The 24491-nt window shown below is 41.3% G+C and overlaps 1 protein-coding gene across 3 annotated transcripts; it reads left to right on the top strand.

Moving 5' to 3' along the window:
• Window positions 1–1258: 1258 nt before the first annotated feature.
• Window positions 1259–24217, top strand: TMEM143 (transmembrane protein 143). Of its 3 annotated transcripts, XM_032236697.1 has the most exons (8): window positions 1259–1344; window positions 1870–2065; window positions 4633–4740; window positions 7114–7308; window positions 12274–12410; window positions 20601–20880; window positions 22996–23200; window positions 23320–24217. In XM_032236697.1, exons 2-8 carry the CDS (start codon window positions 1871–1873, stop codon window positions 23466–23468), a joined length of 1269 nt encoding a protein of 422 aa, XP_032092588.1. In that variant the 5' UTR covers window positions 1259–1344; window position 1870; the 3' UTR covers window positions 23469–24217. The 3 variants fall into 3 exon arrangements, with proteins under 3 accessions (XP_032092588.1, XP_032092590.1, XP_032092591.1); XM_032236699.1 differs by lacking the exon at window positions 4633–4740; XM_032236700.1 differs by lacking the exon at window positions 1870–2065 and having other exon boundaries at window positions 1284–1344.
• Window positions 24218–24491: the final 274 nt, after the last annotated feature.

Here is a 24491-nt window from a genome sequence, read left to right as displayed (position 1 = left end):
TCTATTATTTTAAATTCCATGTCAAATGGCGCTCCAAACACATTCCTTTGATTTCTACTCCTACCTGAGAAGTACTGAAAGATAATGGCTAGTTTTAGCAGAGAGGATCTGTACTGAAATCTCTGCTCAGCCAGATTGACTGGGCAATTTTAAACTAGGCACTGTTTCTCTCCTGTTAGAATGAGGGAAAAGGAAAGGTGTGTGGCCTCCAATTTCTTGAAAAAGATCCATTTAAGGTGCTTTTTGTGTTCCTCAATATTTCACTACAGCTACATTATATTCTGTGCCTTGGGGAAAATATTGTAACCAAGAACCCAACCTGTATCCCTTATTTTTAGCCCAGTCTCCTTTCCTCAGGCAGGAGGAATTGGCTTCAATCCCTACTTTATTACCGTATCTACATATGAATATGGACGTCCAAAATACATCCTGAAAATGGCAGATGGGAGAAAGCGAAAAAGCTCAAGTGTAACATTGGAAGGGACTGCACGATAAAGCCTACTCAGAAATGAAGGACATAGCGCTTTACATTTTCCTGAGTATCCTGGAACATTTCGGAAGCGCCCTCTTTCCTCACTTACCCCTTGGGGAAAGTGAAGGAAATGAAGTTTTTCCCGCCTTTTCAATCTCGTCACGTGCCCAAGGAGGGGGGGGGAAGCGCTTGGGAGAACTCGAAGCTTGAATGGTCAGGAGAGCTGCCAGTGTCCCTTTTCGAACGCTGGAGCGTTCAACAGGGCAGTTGGAAATGACTGTTGGGGTGTGGGGGTGGGGGTGGGAGTTAGAATGACGCCTGAGAGGATTCTAGAGAACTCCGCGCGCGCTGACGGAGAAGCACAGTCTTATTTCGCTGGCCCGAACAATGTGTTGGGCGCATGCGCATCATATTAAAACCGAACGGATTGGAAAGAATTTCCGATACTGTGAAATTCTTTTGATTGTTGCAAACGCCCCGTGGTTTGGCCATAGAGACAGGAAAGGAAAATGGGATAGAGCAACCAAAACTCGGCTTCTCTGAAATCGAAACGTTTTCAGTAGTTCTCATTGAGTAAAAGATGAAGGATACAGAATGGCTCCATTGTGAGCCTTGGCGGTATTTTGCAGAGGCCGAATCAGAACAGGCTTGATAGGCAAGTTTTACGCGTTACGGGTAGCTGTTTTAAATTTTCTATCTCTAGTTTATGGGCTCAGCGTAGCTCGCGGCAATCGACGTTAGCCATTGCGCAAGCGCACGACGCAATGTGAAGTTCGCCGGGAATAGCTAAAAGATTAGAATTGCGGGCGGAAGAGAGAAAGGAACATTGTGCGCATGTGCCGCCAGATTCAATGTCAGGCTTCTTTTTAAAGGTCAGAGCTCGTTGCTCCAATAGTGGACTTTTTCTCTTTTTTTGGTCCGAATTGGATCTGTAGTTAAAACGGTTTTTGCGTGTGTGTCTGGGTCTGTGTGTGTGAAGGGGGAGAGAAAAAATAACCACCTTGGTTTGTAAATTGGGAGGGGGGGGCTTAATTTCAACAGTTTGGATAGCCTGGTGGTTTTGATCAGTGGCTTTTAACCCCCGTTGTTCTGTCCTGGTTGTGAGCTTGCTTTCACACGCAATTGTGGGTGGTGGTGGTGGTGGGAAAGTACCTGGCCTTTTGTGCATGGTACCTCCATGTTAACTGAGCATTCTTTGCCTACAGTTTATCAAAAAGATAGATTTGCTCTACTTGGCTTCTCAAAGCTTTCTACATCTGCTGTTTTGAAAGGTGCCTGGCATAGCTCTTCAAGCAGTGTGTTTGCAAAATAAATGTCAGCTTGAGGAAACTTAGCCAAGGAATATGAATATGCCTGTGCTGCCATTTTGTTAACTGTTAAGCTTTGGACTCTCCCAGAATGCTGAGCATAACCCGGTTAGCCCTGGGGACCAAGATTATAGGGTTGTCTTTGCGTGGCAAGGCCTCCCTTGCTGCCACGATGATGAAATATCGGAAGATGCGGAAGCCAACAGAACCACAGAACTGGGCACTGGATTATCAGGAGAAATACATCCCATTTTCCAAGAACCAACTGGTTGAAGCCCTGGTAAAGGTAAAAATAGGCTTCTGTGTCAATTCCAAGATCCCTTGAATGCATTTCACAAAAGCAAAATTCACAATCCTCCCTCTCAGCTTTCGCAGTGTTTCAGTGCCTCAAAACAGCATAAACAATTTTTACAATGTGCTTATAGTGCTTGGTGAAATCATAGAAGCAAGCGAAATGTATCACCCCTTCTTATAGACAACACAAGCAGCAATAGTGTGAAGTGTTATACAGTAATATGTTGTATACTGTTTTATTTGATGTGCATCATCCATTTGGATAGCAAAATGTAGTTTCTCTTGACCCAGACAGTGCTTGCTTTAGTACATCAGGTGTTTTCTTTTAGCAAATTATCTGCAATCTTGATTTCAGAACATAATTTTCCTTCATTTCAGAGCTCTGGAGGCAGTCCCTTTTTCCTGTAAAGTTGGGTCTGTCTTCATGAAAATGGGAGTATGAATTAAACTGATCTTTTAAAAAAATGGGGCAACCTTCTGAAGTGGTGAGATGGGCCAAATGGGATGAACCTTTGGAAGAGAACATTGTGAAGAGATGAAAACACTTCTTGAAACAAAGTGCTGTTCATGTAGAAATTGAAGAGTAGAGGAAACAGTGGTTTAAGTTTTGTTCAACAAATGTAAAGAAATGGAGAAAAAGCATAGCATGTGGAGAGGAGGAGAAGGCAGTTATCATATATATGTTGAGTGGCATGGCATGAAAAAAATGAAAGGGTGGTAAATTACAAGCTTTTGTAGGAAGGGGAAAAGGATATAAAAGGGAATGAAAGAGGAATTCTAATTACAATTGGTAGCTATCTAGATTCCTTGATGGTTGAGGAATGGTGGTAATGTCATAATGTTATCCTGGAAGCCCTTCGTGTTTGCTTTGATCATTTGACATGTAGGATCTTTTATGATTAAATCTGAAAATACACCTTTCTCATTTAAATGGGAAGGCTCATATTAGAGAGACTCACTCTAGAAGGTAGAATGGCCTTTACCAGACAGAAGCAGTCCATATACTTAGCAGAGATTATAAAAAGTTGATATAAGATCTGGAATACATTGAACACTAATGATCTGGAGAATATGAAGCGAATTCTTTTGAACTTTATTGCTAGGCAGATAGAGATTACACAACCTATAAGCCCTTTGCACTTTAGACTTGAATTAGTGCTAAATTATAATGCTTATATTCCCATAAGGGACAAATTAGGATAATGATCCTGCCATATAAATTTACCCACCTTAATAATGATGTATGTAACTTATAGAAATTAGGACCTTTTTTTTTGTCCAGGAGTTCTTTATGGCCACTTCTTCTATAGTCATGGATAAAAAAGTGGAGAAACAAAAAAAAAGTATGGATTGGAAATCTGAAGTCTGTTTATGAAATATTCCATTTTTTCTCTCATTGGGGGAGACCCAAAGCATATAATTGAAGATGTAAATTTCATTACAGATAGTCCTTGATTAATAATCACAATTGAGCCCAAAATTTATGTGCTAAGTGAGATATTTGTTAAGTGAGTTTTTGCCCCATTTTACTATCTTTCCTTTAAGTGAATTACTTCAGTTGTTAAATTAGTAACATGGTTGTTAAGTGAATCTGGCTTCCCCATTGCCTTTGCTTGTCAGAAAGTTGCGAACACATGGCCTGGGAATACTGCAACTGTCATAAATATTAGTCAGTTACCAAACATCTGAATCTTGATTATGTGACATGGGAATGCTGCAATGGTTTGTAAGTGTGAAAAACCTTTTTTCAGTGCCATTGTAACTTCAAACAGTCATTAAATGAACTGTTTTAAGTCAAGGACTACCTGTATTGTTATAAAGATGGATGTTGTTATTGAATTTGTTAAGACAACTTTCTAAAGCCATGTATTTTATGTCAACTGTCAAGTTATGATTATCGGTATCTCTCTCCTAAACTCTTAAAATTTCAAGAATATCAAAATGTTTATTACTTTGTACCCCTTTTTTTAAAAATGGAACTTTCTACATTCAAAACATACATTCTGTTATTGAACAGTGGTTCCTTCTCTAATAAATAGAAATTTACGATCTGGCATTGTACACAAACATTCCAAGGTACATTGATTACTAGAAATGTTGGCTAGCAGACCTGTTATCCAAAAATTCATTTATGGAGACCAAACTCTACAAATAAGCCTATACCTCCATGAAGATTCAGACATGCCTATTGAAGAATTTAGGCTATTTACCATTGTAGATTAGTTTTGAATTGGGGAAAGAGGATTTTTCCAGTAGCTATGACTGCAGAATTCCTCTGAGCATTATTGCAGGTCATGTTTAAAAACATTTATATCAAACCAATTTTAAGCTGTATTATAGAGAAGTGGCTTGAAATAAATGGAAAACTGTAAGGATAATAGTGCTGCAGCAAGAGGCTATACAGGCCATTAATTGACTGCTACAGAGATATGACAGTGCACCAGAACTGAGTAAACAGCTGTATTTATTTTGGTACTACCCAAGGAACATCTCAATAAACAGACTGCTTCTTATGGCCATTTAGAGATTTAATCAGGTCCTTTTCCCCCCCTTTTTCAGGAGTTCCACTCTTCTAATCATGAAGAACGTATCTCATTCTTGCAGTTTGTGTCTCAGGTGGATTCATCCCTTGTACACCATTACTACTCTGTTTTGGAGCAGCTACAGGTAGTTGCAAAAAAATTTTTGGCAGGCAATTTATAATTGTTCCAGGTTGTGTAAAAGATGGCAAGGGAGCTGACTGTTGGACAACAATTGTTTGTAAGGGTTTTAATGTTACTGAGCATTCCCCCAAAATATTTATCTGTATTTATTTAAACAAAGCATTTTGCCATATTTCTAAATAAAAATAGCTCCTTACCAAGTGGAATGGCAGATAAATGCAGGTCACTGTGTGCCTTTTTGGTTGGGTTGCTTGACTTCCTTTTCTAATAACAGGTAGCTTCAATTTCCTTATACAGTGGTACCTTGGTACACATTGTTAATTGGTTCCAGGAGGCAGAGCGAGCACCAAAAACAAGTACCAAACATATTTTTCCCATAAGGAATAATGTAGTGAGTCATAAGGCAGCCACCAGTAACAGGTTCTAGCTTTTGCTTTGAGTACAAGACAAATGATGAATACTGGGACAACATTTTTCCATCAAAATACATTGACTATCAAATTTGACAAGTTTCAAAGCAGATGAGTACCAAGGTGCCACTGTAATTAATATGAAAATCGAAAGGATGGAGAAATGGATCCATCCTCACTATCTGTCCTTCCTTTATGAATATGAGATCATGGCAATTTGTCTCAATCTTGAGCATGGGTCAGATTGTAATCTAGTAGTCCTCGATTTACAACCATTTGTTTAGTGACCATGTGAAGTTACAATGGCACTGAAAAAAAGGATTTATGGCCAGTCCTATCACTTACGGCCATTGCAGCAACTCAGAGGTCACAAGATCAAATTTAGGTGCTTCACAACCAGCATATTTAAGATGCTTGTATTGTCCCATTGTCATGGGATCACTCTGGATTCACTTAACAAATGCAGTTGATTCACTTAACCATGGCAAAAATGGATATAAAATTAGGAACAACATTAAACAACCTTGCTTAGCTATGGAATTTAATGGCCTTGCTTAGCAATGGAATCCCATTTGTGATCATAAGTCCAAGACTTCCAGTAAAACCATTTCTCAGTCACAAACTGAACTCTGATTTTCAGTAAGTTGGTGTATTTTAAAATTGATCCAGCATGTTGTCTGAATCAAGACCAATAGCTACCGGATGTATTATGAGACACTTGCTCATCCCAAAAATGTTATAGAATGCAGGGGTGTCTGCAGCTGCTCTGATAGCAACATCTCCCATTAGCATTCACCCTCTGTGGGGATTTTGTTTTGAAAATAAAAGATCTTGGGAGAATTAACTCTCCTACATCCTGCGTGTTACATTTCCAATCTTGAGCAGGACTCAAGATTGACATTTTTTTGCTTGCCTGAGCAAAAGTTGCTAAAATACTGATCCCAAAGCAGATGAAATGATGACCAGTATAATTTTCTGTCCTCTAGTATAGGGGTCTCATCAGCCTTGGCAACTTTACGACTTGTGGACTTTGGACTGTGCACTATGCTAGACTGTGGCTCATGTTGACTGAAGAATTTTGGAAGTTGGAAGTCCACGAGTCGTAAACTTGCCAAGGTCGGAAGCACCTTCTCTAGTACACTTTTACTGCACGAGAAATTGGAAGGAGAGTGGTAGCATCTTTCCTGACTAAACATTAAATTTTATGCCCTTTAATAAAATGTGTTATTGTAATCAGAAAAGATGTTGCCAAACTCCTGCTGATTTTTATCATCACCGACTTAGATGACTCCCTTCCTACAATATCTTCTGGATGAGTGTAGTGAAATGTTACATTCCTATCCTTGGTGGGGGAAGAAAAATCTGTGTTCTCTGCCCGTTCAGCATAGAAACTAACCGGTAGAGCAAAGACGGAATGCAGGTAGTCCTCGATATGTGACCACAATTGAGCCTAAAATTTCTGTTGCTTTGCGAAACACTTGTTAAGTGAATTTTGCCCCATTTTTGCACCAAACACTTGTTAAGTGAATTTTGCCCCATTTTATGATTTCTTGTTACTGTTAAGTGAATCATTTCAGTTGTTAAAAGTTAGTAACCCAGTTTTTAAGTGAATCTGGCTTCCACTATTCAGAAGGTTGCAAAAGGTATTCACATCACCCCAGGACACTACAACCGTCATAAATATGAATCAGTTGCCAAGCATCTGAATTTTGATCATGTGATCATGGGGATGCGAGTATGAAAAATGGTCATGTCACTTTTTTCAATGCCATTGTAACTTTAAGCAGTCACTAAATGAACTGTTGTAAGTCGAGGACTACTTGTAATTCGTTCCTTCTGCTTGTTCACCCACTGTTGTTGTGATAATGATTTCAATAATAAATTGCTCATAGTGACCAGACATAAAGCAAATAGGCTACATGAATACTAACTGCATTAATCTTCCCACTTATGCTTTCCCCTTCTAGACACTCTATACACCTATTGATCCTGACCGGGACACACTGCAGGAATTCCCTTTGACAGATGCCGAACGGTTAATAAAAGAACATAAAGTTTTGGCCACGATGGAACCACTGTTGGATCAAGCCAACTTCAACAAGTTGTCAGAAGAAGCACTGGCTTATGCACTGATTGTCAATCACCCTCACGATGAAGTTCAGGTGTGCCCTGCAAAAAAGATCACCCCCCATTCCATCTTTTTCCTCCAAGGTGTCCCATCTATGTTATATGTGATAGAGCTGTGATGGCGAATCTGTGGCACGCATGCCAGAGATGGCAGGCAGAACCCTCTGTATGGGCATACAGCTGCTCTTCCATCACCAGCTGCCCTTCCAGGTTCCATCGCATGCATGAGCACCAGCCAGCTGGTCCAGTGAGCATGAGAATCAGCCAGCTGGTCCGGCATGCATGTGCACCAGCCAGCTGCTCTCTTCTGGGTTCCAGTGTGTGCATACGTGGTGGCCAGCTGGTCACGTGATGGAACGTGGAAGAGCAGCTGGCTGCCGCATGCATGCGTACCAGCCAGCTGCTCTCTTCTGGGTTCTGGCGCTCCGACATCCACATGCATGCTCTCCTGTTTTAGCACTTGGTGCCGAAAAGCTTAACCATCCCTGTGATAGAGGATGAAGGGGTCCTGGAATGGTAAAACAAACTAACATTTTAGATGCAGATAATACCTGTGGATTTTCCCCGACATACCTCTTGTAATTTCAGTTACTCAGGTTCTCTTCCTTGGAATGGGTCAACTTGCTACTAACTCACCACGGCCAATTCATCACAGCCAACTCACTGCAGGACAATTCAACAAATACAAAAGATAAAATAATTTCAACGGAACCATGGCCAATAATAATAAATTCAACCCAAAAACACAAGTTACAATAATTTTGCCTGATGGCTTTCTGTGTGTCAGCATTTTTATGTGTGATGTCTCTGACTGCAATCAGAAATGGAGAAGTTTTTGCTTACAGTCTCATTATCTCAAGCCAAGCCTATCGGTTTCCAGCACTACTGTCTTCTGAGACTCTTATAATAAAATGCAAATCCTATCCCTTTCCCCTCTCTTTTAAAGTTTGGAGAAGTGGAATTTTATTAGGCTGGGGATATGTACAAAGGCAAATTACATGAGTGGAAACAGAATCCTAGAATTTCTTTGGATGGTCTTAGATCTCTCCAAGCCCACAGATAAAAATTTCACAACTTCTCAGTATTATTCAGCCTTTTGCTTTGCCTTACTTTGACCTTTTCCAGCCGGATATCTTTTGAAGGCAACTAAGAAACACAGTTTCTTTGCCCTATAACTGGTTTACTGCCAATTAAAAAGTCCTCACCGGGATACGAATGACAACTTGTTTGTGTTCCTCAACAGTCATAACTTCAATTGATCATATTAAGAGGCATATACCGTCTGATGCTGGAGAAAAGACATGTTAAAGTTTAGCCTTTTTCTCCATAGATTTGTCTTACGCTTTATATGATCATCTACAGTTGCCTATGTCGTGCCTTATTCATAATTAACATGTAGCTCCTTTATTAGAAAATTATATGCTGCCTATTATCCTTACAACTTTGGTTGTCTTACAAGATATGGTGACGAATTGCTATTATCTACATTGTTTTCCCGAAAATAACACCTCCCTGGTAATAAGCCCAATCGGGCTTTTGAGCGCATGCGCTAAAGTAAGCCCTCCCCTGAAAATAAGCCTTCCCCAAAAATATTGCAACACAGCAGCAGCCATAAGGTGACCATGCTCTCTGCCTCCCATACCTCAAAAATAATCAGACCTTCCTGAAAATAAGGCCAAGCGCTTATTTTGGGAGTCAAATGAAAATAAGACCCTGTAATAAGATATCTATCTATTATATTGCTACTACCATGTTTCCCCGAAAATAAGACAGGATCTTATTTTCTTTTGACACCATCATAAGACCGCTTGGCCTTATTTTCAGGGAGGTCTTATTATTTTTGAGGTGCAGGAGGCAGCGAATGTGGTCATCTCATGGCTGCGGCTGTGTTGCAATATTTTCAGGGAGGGCTTATTTTGGGGGGAGGGCTTATTTTAGCGCATGCACTCAAAAGCCCAATTGGGCTTATTATCTAGGAAGGTCTTATTTTCAGGGAAATTGTATCTATTAAGACATGAAATGCAGTTAATACATACGGAGTACAAAGTTATTTCTGGCTAGTGGCAGGATATCTTGGCTGCTAGAGATCATCATTTTCTTTATTTTTTGAGGCTGCTGAGGGAGTAACCACAAGGCAGGTAGATGCTGAATGGTATTAAATCTAAAGAAAGATTCACACTTTACAAAATGTTTTCAGCTGGGGAAAAAAGCATGAATCATGTATCCTGATAGTTTGCTTCTAAAATTTGATAGTATGACTTTTGAAAGCTACAAAACAGAACTTTGGGGATTGTATTCAGTTCACAGTTTGCCTATCCTTTGGTAAATTCTGATTTGTTTGTTTGTTTATTTTTGCATCTGTTTTTTATTTGCTAAAAAAATATATGTTAAAGAGCCAAACAAATTGTTCTACTGGAAGCCTTACTGCTTCAGACATGAAGGCAGTTCAAAGAATGGTGAGGATGGCAGAGTAGATTATTGGCACTTCCTACTTGTTAGGGACGCTAAACATCCTCTTCACGACCTCTTTTCCTTGTAACCTTCTGGGAGGAGCTTCGTGGTATCCAAAGCAGAACATTCAGATTCAGTGACAGTTTGGTTCCATATAGCATCGACCTTGTGAATTCTCACACTTCCTCTTTCAGCTCTGTATTCAAAATGGACTGTCTGTGTGCGTGCGTGTGTATGTGTGTGTATACACACACACACACACACTTTCTGGTGAGAGTAGGCAACAGAATTTCAATTTTAATGTGGGCAAGTGTGCTCACAGAAAAATGGACTGTAGAGGTTATTTTTTAGTCTATCCTATCCATCTTATCTTGCTTATATAATTTGCCTTTGTGCGTAATCCCAGCCTGAGAAAATCTGCCTTCACCAACTTTAAAAGCGGGGGGAGGAAAGGGGTAGGATTTGCATTTTTGCTGTAAGAGTCTGAGCAGTGCTGGAAACGGATAGGCCTGGCTTGAGATAATGAGACTAAGCAAAAACTTCCCCTTTTCAGATTGCAGTCAGAGAAATCACATATAAAAATATTTACATTAGGCATGGAATTCCCATTACAGATAGAGGGCCCTGCCCTGCTAGGATCCAAGCATGTAACACATATGCCTTGCCATCTTGGGTTTTCTCTTTGTAGACAGTGGGTATGTGCCCATGTAGTTACTTTTATCTTCTTCACAACCCATTCCTGAAACAGCAACAAACACCTTTGATATTCCAGTGTTAAAGTGATAATTTCAGCCTTAAGCCAATAGTATTCAACAGCCACTGCAAGGTATATAAAATTTGTCACATTTTGCTTCCTGTTACTTTGGAGGCAGACAGGAGACCCACTGACACTGGGATCAACCTGAATCTTTTGGTTACTCACAAATTGGGGCTATCGCTGACTCTTCCTCTCAGATCCTTGATGCACTTCACCAAGGTCATAATTGCATATAGATAGTCCTCAACTTAGAACCTCAATTGACCCCAAATTTATGTTGCTAAGTGAGAAATCTGTTAAGTGAGTTTTGTGTCATTTTACGACCTTTTTTGCCACAGTTGTTAAATGAATCACTGCGGTTGTTAAGTGAATCAGGCTCCCCACTGACGTTATCTGTCAGAAGATTGCCAAAGGTGGTCGCATGACCCCGTCATAACAGTCATAAGTCTGAAAATGATCATAAGTCACTTTTTCCATTGCTGTTGTAACTTCAAATGGCCATGAAGGAATTGATGTATGTTGAGGACTATCTCTATTATTTTTGTGAGTGAGAAAATCCACCCCTTTCAAACCAGATTGGTCTGTCTAACATCCCCATCTGGAGTTTACAGATCAGCTACAAGTTGTTAGATGGCTGATTCATGGAGATGATGAATATGAAAGCCATTGTATTTTCCAGTTCGGTGTAGTGGTTAAGGCGCTGGCCTAGAAACCAGGAAACTCTGAGTTCTAATCCCACCTTAGACACGAAAGCCATCTGGGTTTCCTTTGGTCATTCAGTCACTTCTATCCCAACTCACTTCACAGGATTGTTGTTGGGAAAAGAGGAGGAGGAGGAAAGACCATTATGTATTGTATGTTTGCCCTCTTGAGTTACCGTATTTTTCAAAGTATAAGACTCACCTTTTTCCCTCAAAAAAGAGGCTGAAAATCTGGGTGCGTCTTATACACCGAATACAGCATTTTTTGCCTCCTGAAGCCCCGCCCCCTTCACCAAAATGATGGTGCATAACTTGTGGGAAGCTTTTAGAGAACTCCTGGGAGCTGGGGAGGGCAGAAATGAGCAAAAAATGGCCTATTTTTTTGCTCAATTCTACCCCCCCTCCCCAGCCCCCAGGAGTACTCTATAGGGTTCCTAAAGGCTATCCATGCCCCCTTTTTTTACAAAAACAGGCCCATTTTTGAAAAAAATGGGCCATTTTTTGCTTGTTTTTAACACACACACCCTGGAGCACTCTGCAAGCCGCCTAAAGGCTATTCATGCCTTTGGGGGGGGAGAGAAATGGGCCCGTTTTCATGAAAAGGGGCCATTTTTGGAAGGTTTGCAGAGTGCAAAAACTTTTTTTTATTTGCCTCTTCAAAACTTTGGTGCGTCTTATACTCTGAAAAGTATGGTACTTATAAAAACAATAAAGGCAGGATGGGGAAAAAAAAACAAATAAATTTACCATTTCCCAGAGCTGACAGGTGCTACAAGAGGTAGCAGGGTGAAGGTGGAAGAATCTGATGCCTTCCAAATTGGGCTCTCTCATTTTACCAAACATTGCTCAGCAGTGCTGGGAAGACACTGAATTTTGACATGCACTTTGATTCATATGGCAGCAGCCCTCTTTCTAAGCATACCTGGGGAAGCCTACAGATAAGCAGACTTGAGCAGGTGACAGGTATTTACGGCTGGCTTCACCAGTCATACAGTGATAGATGGTTTGTTTCCCATCACTTTGTGATGTTCAGAATGTGGGAGTCCCTATTAACTTGTGTTTTCATGTCAGTTCTGGCTTCCCTTCTTCAGGTGACAGTGAATTTGGATCAATACGAATACATCACCTTCTGGGCTCTGGGCCAACGGATAGGACCTCTGCGAGTGATGGCTGCAACTCGAGCCCAGAGGGCAGGCTTCTTCGGCACTGCTCGGATTCCTGCAGACAGGCAAGAAAAAAAATGGTCTCCTTAGTATCTGTTGCCACCTGGAGATCCTTTTGGGGGAGTATTCCCAAGACTCAGTCTTCTAACAGGTCAGATTTCTGTCCATCTAGGTTGATGTTACCTACTTTGTCTTAAGAAGAGCAGTGATGGAACAGACCATAGACTGGCATTCTGGTAGTCTGAGTAGGGCCCCACCACCAAATATTGAGAGCAGCTTTGCCCTCAAGATACTCGTCTGCCACTGAATTCAGAAGCATATCATCTCTGATCCTTGACGTAATCTAACAGCCATTTTCCTCACTTTTCAAGATGGCCCAGTCACACATTTAAGAAATCAATTGCATGGTTTGGTGAATTTATGTGGTTCCTTTCCTGTCTCATAAACCTGAAGCTTTTTGCTTGTAAAAACTCTGTTACTGAACTGTGGTTCTTTCACCCAGTTTTATGTGCTGTTGTAAATGAGATAGTATAGATGGGGCGCTTTACAACTTGGAGGGAAATGCTTTATGGCTTCTAAGTGAAATGTTCATAAAATAAGAGTACTGATTTTTTTTCCTTAAAGTTCTGTGGATAGAAAATTGAAAAATACATTCTTGGGGGTGTGTGGTGTGAATGTTCTTTCTTAGAAGTTAAATGTTTTCATCTGTGATTCATTTCATCAAATGCTAAGGTTTGCCTCCAGAAGCTTTTTTAGGGCATTCGGAGCTGCATTTGGGCTGGCCAGATTGTGCTCTCTTCCATCATACCTGCTCTGACATGGTTTGATTACTGTTTCCCAGTTCCTTTAATCAGTGTTTTTCAAGTTCGTCAACCAAGATGTGCCAATTTTGGCATGCTGGCTAGGATGTTCTGGGAGTTGATGTCCAAATCTTAAAAGTTGCTGAGATTGAAAAACTTAAAAATGCATATGGCACTTAATTTTCCAACAACTCTGTTGGATGGTGATGGGCTTATATGTTTAATTTATTATCTATGACCCAATTCTTAACTTGTAACAGAAGCCGTATTTGTGAGTTCTAATTTTGACTTAGGGACTGTGGACAGACTCACATTAAGCTGGTCACACACTCTCAGCCCTAGGAAAAAGAAATCAGAGGCAAGCCACTTTTGAAAAACCTTGCCAAATAAAACTGCAAGGACTTTTCCAGACAGTTGCCAGGAGTCAAAAAATGGTCTTAAAGGGACAAATAATTTTAAAAATGAAAGGGATATAAAGATGTTCATCCCAGAAGTTCCATTCTACCATATTATAGTTGGATGGCAAGGGATGTGAAAGCATAGATAGGAAGTTATATTCCACCTGGACCTTCTTACTTTTTGCCAACTATTTTTATAGAAGATTGCATTAATGCTGAGATATTATTACTAGGCATAACAAAGTACCGTATTGATTGTTCTTCATGAATTAACACAGCAAAATTAACACAGCTTGACGTAGCAGATTATTATACAGTGGTATGGTAAAATACTGTGTATTTTTAAAAAAAATTATAGCAGGTTTGGTCATGCTTGACTGATTGTCCAGATTGATTAAGGATGTCAGGCAACATATGACATTTTTGGCATGTGATAGTGCAAGACTGTTCTGAAGCAGAAGGGATTATGAAATGAAATCAGAAAATGAAAAATAAGCCTTGCCAGATAGGTTTTAGTTGTTCAACTATGGAAGGTTACACACAAATTAATTTTCAGCAACCAAATTGGGATGCTTTTAGTTTATATCTTAACAAGAATAGAAGTCTCACAGAAATGTTCACACTTTTCCACATTGTCCCAGTCAGCTTTGAGGAAACATCATTCGGGGCAAAGATTATTTGCGGAGAAAATTATAAAATGTTGTTTGTAATTATTGTTTATTATCAATTTTATGTATATTTTGTTTTTCCCCTCAACAGGTTGGAGTGATTTGGCTACAATCACTCCATCTTTTGTACAAACATTCCTTTCAATTGTTTGTTCCTGATTTTTGCATCCTCCAGATCATCTGTGTTGGCAATACCTGACATAATAATGTGCCCTTTTTCCCCCCAGGGCTCTTGTATCATCACCCTCAAGACTAAAATCTGAAACTTTTTGTCAAAAGGGTAATTGAGTTACTTCCATGCCTATAAAAGACCCATTAGTTCCTAATCCAAGTATTTTACAACACTAAAAAAAATCGTGGCACGACAAAACCGCGCTCGACTAAGCCGCGCCCGATTAAACCGTGTCGCTGACGTCATCAACAGGGCGACAACAGCGAGTGCGGAGAAAGAAGGGCGCTTTAAATAGCGCTTTGAAATCAAGCCGATTCAAGTTAAGGTAAGGGTTAAGTTTAGGGTTAGCTTTAGGGTTAGCTTTAGGGTTAGGTTAAGGGTTAGGGTTAGGTTTAGGGTTAGGTTAAGGGTTAGGATTAGGTTTAGGGTTATGTTAAGGGTTAGGTTTAGGGTTAGGTTTAGGGTTAGGTTTAGGATTAGGTTTAGGGGGGTTAGGTTTAGGTTTAGGGTTTAATTTTAGGTTTAGCGTTTACAGCGTGCTTCTGTCTCCGCGCTGTTGTCGCCCTGTTGATGACGTCAGCTACGCGGTTTCGTCGAGCTCGGTTTAGTCGAATGCGGTTTTGTGGTGGAACCAAAAATACGATAGACCTCATTTTTTGTCTCGTAGTACGGTGAATTTACTTGGTCTTATCTATCCCGTATAACAATGATGTAGTTACCATATTTTTCAGAGTATAAGACACACCAGAATATAAGACGCACCAAGGTTTTGAAGAGACAAATTTAAAAAAAAGTAGGTAGGTAGATAGAGGGATAGAGAGGGAGAGAAAGAGAGAGAAACACAGTAGGTAGGTAGGGAGAGAGAGAATAGGTAGGTAGTTATTTAGTTAGGTAGGTAGGTAGAGGGATAGAGAGAGAAATAAAAAGAGTTAGAGAAATACAGTAGGTAAGTAGGGAGGGAGAGAGAGTAGGTAGGTAGGTAGATGTTTCCAGGTGTATCCATGTGCTGGAGAAGGAAATTGCTGACAATCTGCAGCACCTTTGTTTCTGCTGGCACAGAACTTGATCAATGTAATTATCATCAATCAGTTAAAGAGCTTTCCAAAAAGGGGGGGGAGTTTTTGCACTCTGCAAACCTCCCAAAAACTGCCCATTTTTTGTGAAAATGGGCCCGTTTCCCCCCTCCCAAAAGGCATGAATAGCCTTAGGGGGGGCTTGCAGAATGCTCCTGGGAGGTGGGGGACCCAAAAACGAGCAAAAACGGTCCATTTTTCATGAAAACGGGCCTGTTTTTTGTCACACAAATTGCATGCATAGCCTTATGGAGGCTTATAGAGTGCTGCTGGGGGCTGGGGTTGGGACAAAAAATGGCCCGTTTTTGCTCATTTATGCCCTCCCCAGGAGCTCTCTGAAAGCCTTCATAAGGCTATGCACGGCCATTTTGGTGAAGGAATGAGGCTTCAGGAGGCAAAAATGCTGTATTCTATGTATAAGATGCACCCAGATTTTCAGCCTCTTTTTTGAGGAAAAAAGGTGCATCTTATATTCCGAAAAATACAGTATTCTTCCCTTCCCCTGCTTTCTTACAGAGAATGATTTGCCCGAGTAGTTCTCTGGAATTCCAACTTCGATATAAATATCTGACCAGATCATTGGAGATTTCTCTGTTTTCCTGTTGGAGATTGGCTATTGCAATTCAAAATCTTTTATCTTTTGATGGCTCCACAAACCTTATGAAATGTCTGGCCCTTGTAATCTTTAAAGCCTGCATAGTTTTATGCAGTACAGATAGTCCTCAACTTAGTTCATTTGGTGACCGTTTGAAGTTACAAGGGCACAAAAAAAGTGACATGACTGTCATACTTTGACCATTGTCCATCACTTGATCACATGATCAAAATTCAGACACTTGATAGCTGATTTATATTTACGACCATTGCAGTGATTCAGGGTCATGTGATCCCCTTTTGCAATCTTCTGACAAGTAAAGTCAATGGGGAAGCCAGATTCACTTAACAGCCGTGTTATTAACTTAACAACTGCAATGATTCACTTAAGAACTGTGGCAAGAAAGGTCATAAAATGGGGGGAAATTCACTTAACTGTCTCATTTAGCAACAGAAATTTTGGGCTCAATTGTGGTCGCATGTCAAGGACTACCTATAGTTGTTGAATTGTGGCACTATCTAGAAACCAGATAAACTGGGATATCATTTTTATGTTAAAAGAGTCTTTCTGCGTTCCGTCTTTCTGTAAATTTGGAATTATCGCCTCTGAATTCCTTCCAGTTTTAGGGCTAATATTTTTCAGTTAGGGGCATATTCCTTGATCCAGATAAAGTGGTTACAATATAGAAGTCAATATATGAATTTCAGGTGGAGTCATATCAAACTCTGCACAATATTCAACAGCTGTCATGGCTGCAACCTTATTGATAGAATATACTTTCAAAAGTGTTTCCAGCTCTTTTTTATCATCATGCAAATTACCCCTTCCAGCTCCAGTTCAAACTTATCTCCAATGCTAGATTTATTCTATGATTTTTCTCTCAGACCTTGTGTCGCGTCTTTACCAAGCTGGGGAGTTCAGTGTAATGCTCTGGTTATCAATACCAAATGGCCATAGTTGGAGATCCTTCAGTGTAATGGAGCGTCTGGTGGTATTGAAAGCTCTCAAAACTGTTTTAGGGCCTTGACTCGGTGGTATTTCGTCACCGAAATACAGGTCATCCTTGATTACAATTATCATTTATTGACTGATGGCAACAGCATTGGAAAAACTGAACTTACCATCAGGCCTTACAAATCATTGCATCTCCCCAAGGACTGTGTGATCAAACTTCATGTGTTTGGCAACCAGCATGTATTCATTCATGAGAGCTGCAGTGTCTGGGGGGGGGGGGGGGGTGTCATGTAATCGCCCTGTGCAACCTGCCCAGCCGGCTTCCAACAAGCAAAGTCAATGGGGGAAGCTGGGTTGGCTTAACAACCACATCATTCATTTAACAACTGCAGTGATTTGCTTAAAAACCATGGCAAAAAAAGGTCCTAAAATCAGGGTGTGATTCATTGAACAACTGCCTTGTTTAGCAACAGTAATTCTGGTTCCAACTGTGGTTGTACGTTAAGGACTACAGGCAGTCCTCGACTTATGGCCACAATTGAGCCCAGAATTTATATTGCTAAGTGAGAAATTAGTTAAGTGAGTTTTGCCCCATTTTATGACTTTTCTTGCCACTTTTGTTAAGTGAATCACTGGAGTATTAGTAACCCAGATTGTTAAGTGAATCTGCCTTTCACATTGACTTTGCTTGTCAAAACGTCGCAAAAGGGGATGACACATGACACACACACCCTCCCCCTGCACACTGCAATCATCATGAATATGAGTTAGTTGTCAAGCATCTGAATGTAAATCACCTGAACATGGGGATGCTACAATAACCGTAAGTGGGAAAAATGATCATAAGTCATTTTTTTCAGTTCCGTTGTAACCTTGAACAGTCACTAAGCAAACTATTGTAAGTCAAGAACTACCTGTATCTGTACCATTTTATCTGAACCATCATAAAACCTGTATTAAGAGTTCTTTTTGCGTTTTCTGGCCATTCATCCTATATTGGTATTTTGGCTTGACAAGGCCCTGACCTGGAAGATTCCACATTTTTTTTGGCACTGCTCTGCCGCAAAGTCCTCATCGGTTTCATTGTACCAAACCGTGTAGCAAATGATTTAATTATCATGTCTACTATATAATCTTCCACTGTCAACACGCTGTCAAAACGCTGCCTTGCTAGCTGGTCCCTCGTGTATTGCAGCTCTGCTAGGTATCCCGTGCTTTGACTTGTGTGAAGCTCTTTGGACAGCATTGGCAGCTTTTATACAAGTAGTCCTCGACTTATGACTGGTCACTTAACAACCATTCAAGGTTGTGACAACAGCCCTCCCTAAGGTACTATGATTCACTCATGAAATTACCTCAGCTGCAGCATCCCTGTGGCCATTTGCCCTTATGATAGTTTAGCATGCCCCCCTCCCATTTCCTCCCCCCCCCATCCTGCCCTGCTGTGTACCCACATACACATACGCTGGTTCTGCTTTGCCACCCCACCAGGTACCACATGCTTCTCCCCAACTGTTTACTTAACGTTTATAGATCCCCAGAGCTCAGGAGGTCTGAGTAGAGAAGGAGAACAGGCCACTCTGTTGCTGGGCAATGTGGCACAACCCACAAGTGGCCATCTTTTTCTGAGTAAAAAATAATGCTGGTGCAGCTAATATTGGCAGAGCTAAAAAGCAAGCATTAGTGAGAAAAAGAAAACCAAAAGCTTTGCCAGCATTATTTTTCAGGCCGATGAGTAGGACGCCCAAGTGACTTTGGGGACCTCAAGGAGCAGGAAGTGGAACAGGGAATATCTTGGGGTGTGGGGTGGCCCAAGGCAGGTGGACTTGTGCCTACACTAGGGTCTCCCCCACCCTTGAGGTACTCCATATTCCGTTTAATAACCTGCATGTTTGTTTAACAAAAGCATTGGGAGGGAGCAGAAATGTGGGAGGGGGTATTGTCATTAAGTGAGAAGATTCGCTCAACAGCCCTCCTGACTCTGATCATAATGGGCAGGCTCCATTACTGTTGTAACTTAAAGACTACCTACCTATAAAGCCTTATTTTGAATGATGCATTTGGATGGTTAACGATGTCATGGCAGGCAGTCCCTACCCTCTGAAATTACTGTGAAGGTTGTTATTTGATTGTGTAGCTGCGGTTCTTTGAGTGATGACTTTGATCTGTGCATTCTTGGGACCCACCTTTCCACCTGTGTAGCAGTCATTGCACTATAGCTATTTGTGTTGGCCTGAAAGTACTGAGGTAAAATGATGGAAAAAGCATGACCGTCTAGAACACAAAAATCGGCTTAGCTCTAGAGTGTTCCGAGCTTATCTATTTATCTATCTATCTAATCTATCTATTTATTTATTTCATCAAATATGAATTAGATAACAGATAAAAGTATAGATATGAGTATGAATACATGAAATGACTACGAATACAAGAGAATATTAGGACAGGAACATTAGGCATGCTGGTGCGCTTATGCACTCCCACTTAAAGACTTCTGAGGTTGATAGTAGAGAGTCTTAAGGTTAAAGTTTTGGAGGTAAAAGCAAATGTCCATCCTAATGTGTGAATGCATTGATCCCCTCTCAAAAAACCAGAGTAAAAGGCCAGCAGGCTATTCTTTTTACAATGTCTTGTTGCAGAATTTAGAGCTTTGGTCGTGGAAGTAGAGAGGTGGGAGAGAGGAACTATGAAGTTGCTGATTAGGGCAGGGGTTGGCATCGTTTTTAGGTGTCTTAGTTGCATTCCTTTCCTCAACAAAACAAAACACAACCCTCCAAATTTTGACATTTTTATCCCCTCCCTCCCTCCCCCAGTATTACATTACAGGTAGTCCTCGATTTACAACAGTTCATTTAGTGACCATTCAAAGTTCCAGTGTCGCTGACACTGAGCGACTGTTGCAACATCCCCATCAGAGGTGGGTTCCTACCAGTTCGCACATCCCCATCAGAGGTGGGTTCCTACCAGTTCGCACCGGTTTGGTAGAACCGGTTCGTCAAATCTACCAAACCGGTTAGAAGAGGTTCCACCAGTGGGCCCGGAAAGCAAGCCACACCTACAGAAGAGGTTCCAAAATTTTTTGAAACCCACCACTGATCCCCATGGTCACAAAATCAAAATTTAGAGGCTTGGTAACAGACTCATATTCATGACGGTTGCAGTGTCCCCGGGAAGGGGGAGGGCATATGATCCCCTTTTACGACTTTCTGATTAGCAAAGTCAATGGGGAAGCCAGATTCATTTAACAACCATATTATTAACTTGACAATTGCGGTGATGTGGTAAAAGATGTCGCAAAATGAGTCAAAACTCTCTTGCTTAGCAACATAAACATAAAATGCTCAATTGCTTCATGAGTTGAGGACCACCTGTAGATTTCAACGTTCATTCATAGGATCATATGGAAAAACACCAACATTTTGGGTGTTTCGTTTTTCTCGTAAGATCTCGCCCTTTTTGAATCTGTATTTATTTTGGGGAGTCTGCCAATACTATCTAAGAGCGGGGCAGAATCATTGGCCCACATCTGAAGAGTCTGTATCCACCTCCTTAACATCGCTTTTCTTCAATTCCTCCTCTTTTTCTTCCAATCCAGGCACTACTTCAAACGAGTTATAGTGGCTGCCCGAACCAAGAATTCCAAACTGGTGCTGAAATGCTTTAAGGACATCCCTCTGGAAGGCCTGGAGCAGCTGCTGCCCTTGGTCAAAGTCCGCACCTCCATCTTCCACAGAGCTCTGCTCAACACTATGCTGGTTGTGAGCGGCTTGGCCCTCTTTGTGAACGTGGGCATGGTGGTGCTGTCCGACCTCAAGATAGGAACCACCACTCTGCTCATCTTCTTTGCTGCCTTAATGGCCTTCAGGGCCTGGAAGGTAAGTCAGTCTCCAGGGTTTCCAGGAACTCAGAGCTGCGAGCCAAAAAAAAATAAAAATACCCTGCTCAGACCTTCAAATTAATTAAATGCAGCAATATAATGTTTTAATAACTTTCCCCTTTCAGTAACATGAACGATTATAATTCATGGGCAATTCTTGAAGGGGCTCTTGGGGGCTCTGGACTAGGGAGATGGAGAGGCATGATTATCCTTGTAGGAGCAAGCTTAATTTAATTGAGGTTCTTCTAGGGCAGAAAGCAGGCTTGGCCTCTATCCCATACAGCTGTCAAGAGCTTTATGGCAGAGCACATGTCTTCTGCTTAGAGGAATCTCATGTGGTACAGCTGGTGGGGGGGGGGGGATGCTGCTGCCAAAGAGACAGCTCTGAGAGAGGAGGCCTTTTAACTTCCTGTAGAAGGAAGATTTATGTCTTCCCGCAGACATTTTGGCTTTCTTTGAATAAATATCTGGGAAGGGAGTCCAGATCTTGCGGTTAAGGTTTGCTTGAGACGAAAACTGATAGCGGGTGAAGTACTTTTGATGCAGGGGTAGAGCCGATAAATGCAAAGAAGACAGTGTGCTGCCTTGGTTAGGGCTTGATTAGAAATTTTCCTGATATATTCTTTTTACAGGACTTTCTTGAAACAAGCAGCAGGCTGAGGTTTCTCTGTGTCTTAAATTTGTCAGAATTTGTAATAATGTCTGTGGTTTCTGCTTCACTGGCAGGAAACAATGCCAGTAATTTTCTCCATTCTTGCCCCTTAACTTTAGCAGTAAAGAGAGGCCGCTTAAAGGGAGTGCCTCTTTCCCATCGAGACCTAACTGTATGACACTTCCATAATGGACATAAACATTTCACCAGCTTATCATAACTGTGCCGTTTTGTTCCCATTATGTTACAGAGAGGTGTCTGTGCACTCTGGCATGCTTCCTCCAAGAGGCCAGGATCTCACTTTGCATTTTGCTATGTCTCTCACGTGTGACCCTCCCCTCCGCCACACTTGGCCTCCTAAGGATTCAAATACAAAATCAGAGTAAGAATAGAGCTGGAAGGAACTTTGGAGATCTTCTAGTCTAACCCCCTGCTCAAGCTGTTCCTCTGGTTAATTGTTCTCACTGTTAGGAAGTTTCTTCTTTATTCCAGGTTGCGTCTCTCCTTGATTAGTTTCCGTCCATTGTTTCTTGTCCTGCCCTCTGGTGCTTTGGAAAATAAATTGACCCCCTCCTATTTGTGGCAGCCCTTCCTGTAATACTGTAATGCTGCTATCATGTCTCCCCTAGTCCTTCTTTTCTCTAGACTGGCCAAACCCAAATCTTGCAATCGTTCTTCATATATTTTAGTCACAAGCCTTTAATCATCTTAGTTGCTCTTCTTTACACTTTACACTTTTTCCAAAGTCTCAACATCTTTTTTGTAATGTGACCAAAACTGGATAGAGTATACCAGGTGTGGTCTTACTAAGGCTTTACTAAGATAGTCCTTAGGGCCACAATTGAGCCTCAGATTTTTATTGCAAAGAGAAACATTGGTTATGTAAATTTGCCCCATTTTACGACCTTTCCTGCTACACTTGAATCACTGCACTTATCAAATTAATAATACAATTGTTATGTGTGAATCCGGCTTCCCGTTGACGTTGCTTGTCAGAAGGTTGCAAAAACATGACACACACATCTCTGCAACTGTCATAAATATGAGTCGGTTGCCAAGCATCTGAATTTTGATCATGTGACCATGGAGATGCTGTAACGGTCATGTACGAAAAACAGCCAAAGCTCACTTTATTCAGTGCCGTTGTAACTTTGAACAGTCACTAAATGAACTGTTATAAGAGCTACCTGTATCAGGGGTCAGTAATCTTAAACACTCAAAGAGCCACAAAGGTCCTAACCGGAAGCCCCCCATTCAATTCTAGAGCCAACCAGAAGTCCGGTTCCCCCACCATAGAGTCTCCTCCTATCACGGCATCCTTTTTCCTCTACCTGTCCTAACCGATAGCCCTATCAATTGTGGAGCTGACCAGTGACAGGGAGCCGCAGCAGAGGGATGAAAGAGCCACATGCGGCTCCTGAGCCGCGGGTTGCTGATCTATATTCTATGTTTTTTTTATAGGTCTTTGGCCAGCGGAGGAACATCCACTCTCTCGAACTGGTACATATGCTGTACTACCGCAGCACCTCCAATAACTCAGAGCTTTTGAATGCCCTCACTCTGCGAGCCCAGGAGGAGCATGCCAAGGAAGTCATCTTGGCACACAGTTTCCTATTACGGCACCAGCAGCAGCAGCCCTTGCCTAAGGAGACAGGAGTGGAAACAGGTACGGTCTGATTTTGATTCCTTGGGCTGGAATAGGGGTGCCAGGAGGCGGGGGGGGGCTTCTCTGGGGGTCTGTCTCAGCTCCAGCAGGGTCTCTGACTCCTCTCTTTGCGTTTGCAGACTGTAACCCTGTTGAACACCTGAGGAAACAGGTTGAGGCTTGGCTGCGTCAACGCTCTGGGCTTGAAATTAACTTCTGTGCTGAACGTGCCTGCAAGCATCTCAAGGAATTGGGAGTTAAGGGAGCAGCCCATCCTGTCATTGGATGAGAGCTTCCTAGGATTGTTTTAATTGGTGTTTGGGGCTCTAAATCAGCCTTGTCCCTGTGGTATTGAGCATGCCAGGTTTTGAAGGCGAAAGGATGTGAACCTTATTTTTCCAAAGCTCTAAGAGAACAGTGCCCTGTGGTGTAATTACTTATGCCACATGGATCCTTAGAAGCTATTGGATTTCAGCTCCCGAGATGTGCTTCAGTTAACGCCAGATTTTCTTCCAGATATCCTGTTGGAAACGTGCTGTAATGTTAACATTTGCATGCTATGAAAGTACTATTTGGAGTACAACCTTAGACCTCATTATACAAAGCCATAATGCACCTCAGATTCTCTTCTTCACAGAGAGGAACTTTCTTGCTTTTAAAATATCAGCACTTTTTATTAGACATGCTGTTTTTTTCCCCTTTGAGCTGTTTATTTTTCTTTCCCCAAGGAATGAGGGGAAGCAGTTTACATTTGAAATGAGCACTGTGCAAAGCAGTGAATCTCTTTTGCATTTAGGGCGAGATGGGTTTTTAATATCATGTGCTAGCCTGCTGGGGGCATTTCTGAAAAATATATTAAATCACGTCTGCAGCACTTTGAATTGCATAGTATACACTTAATGCCAGGCTTGAAAGCCATATCACATGCTAGGCTTCCTTGCTTTAATTTTTTTTTCCTGCCAGTTTTACAGAGGTGGCAGAGGTTCACGTTTTCCATCCTGTGTGGTCCTGAAGAAAATAGCAAGTTCAGGTTGTTTGTAGAGAAAAAATAAATTAATAGGTAAGTTCTGATTTGCTGGAAAAATAGATCCCTGTTCCTCTCGGTGCAGTAATTTTTACACTAAAATACAAATATTTTGCTCTTCAAATTTGAAATCTGGGAATTTGCACACAGCTAAGGAATTCTATTATGGGGACAGTGCATGCATGGCTGGAAGACCAGGTCATAGAGAAATTGTCATGGAGAACATGGTATCTGCCAGGATTCAATGTTTAAGTGGGGTCTTGTCTCTACCCCTCAGTGTGACTGTGT

The sequence above is a fragment of the Thamnophis elegans genome, chromosome Z (genome assembly GCF_009769535.1).
Source record: "Thamnophis elegans isolate rThaEle1 chromosome Z, rThaEle1.pri, whole genome shotgun sequence".
NCBI lineage: Eukaryota > Metazoa > Chordata > Lepidosauria > Squamata > Colubridae > Thamnophis > Thamnophis elegans.
This window is presented reverse-complemented; position numbering and strand designations above follow the sequence as displayed.

Bases quoted from the DNA above. Each gene is read 5' to 3' on its own strand.
- TMEM143 (XM_032236697.1), top strand. From the start codon at position 1,871: ATGCTGAGCATAACCCGGTTAGCCCTGGGGACCAAGATTATAGGGTTG. The intron at 2,066-4,632 runs GTAAAAATAGGC...CCCCTTTTTCAG, and splicing joins TGGTTGAAGCCCTGGTAAAG to GAGTTCCACTCTTCTAATCA. The intron at 12,411-20,600 runs GCAAGAAAAAAA...CTTCCAATCCAG, and splicing joins GCTCGGATTCCTGCAGACAG to GCACTACTTCAAACGAGTTA.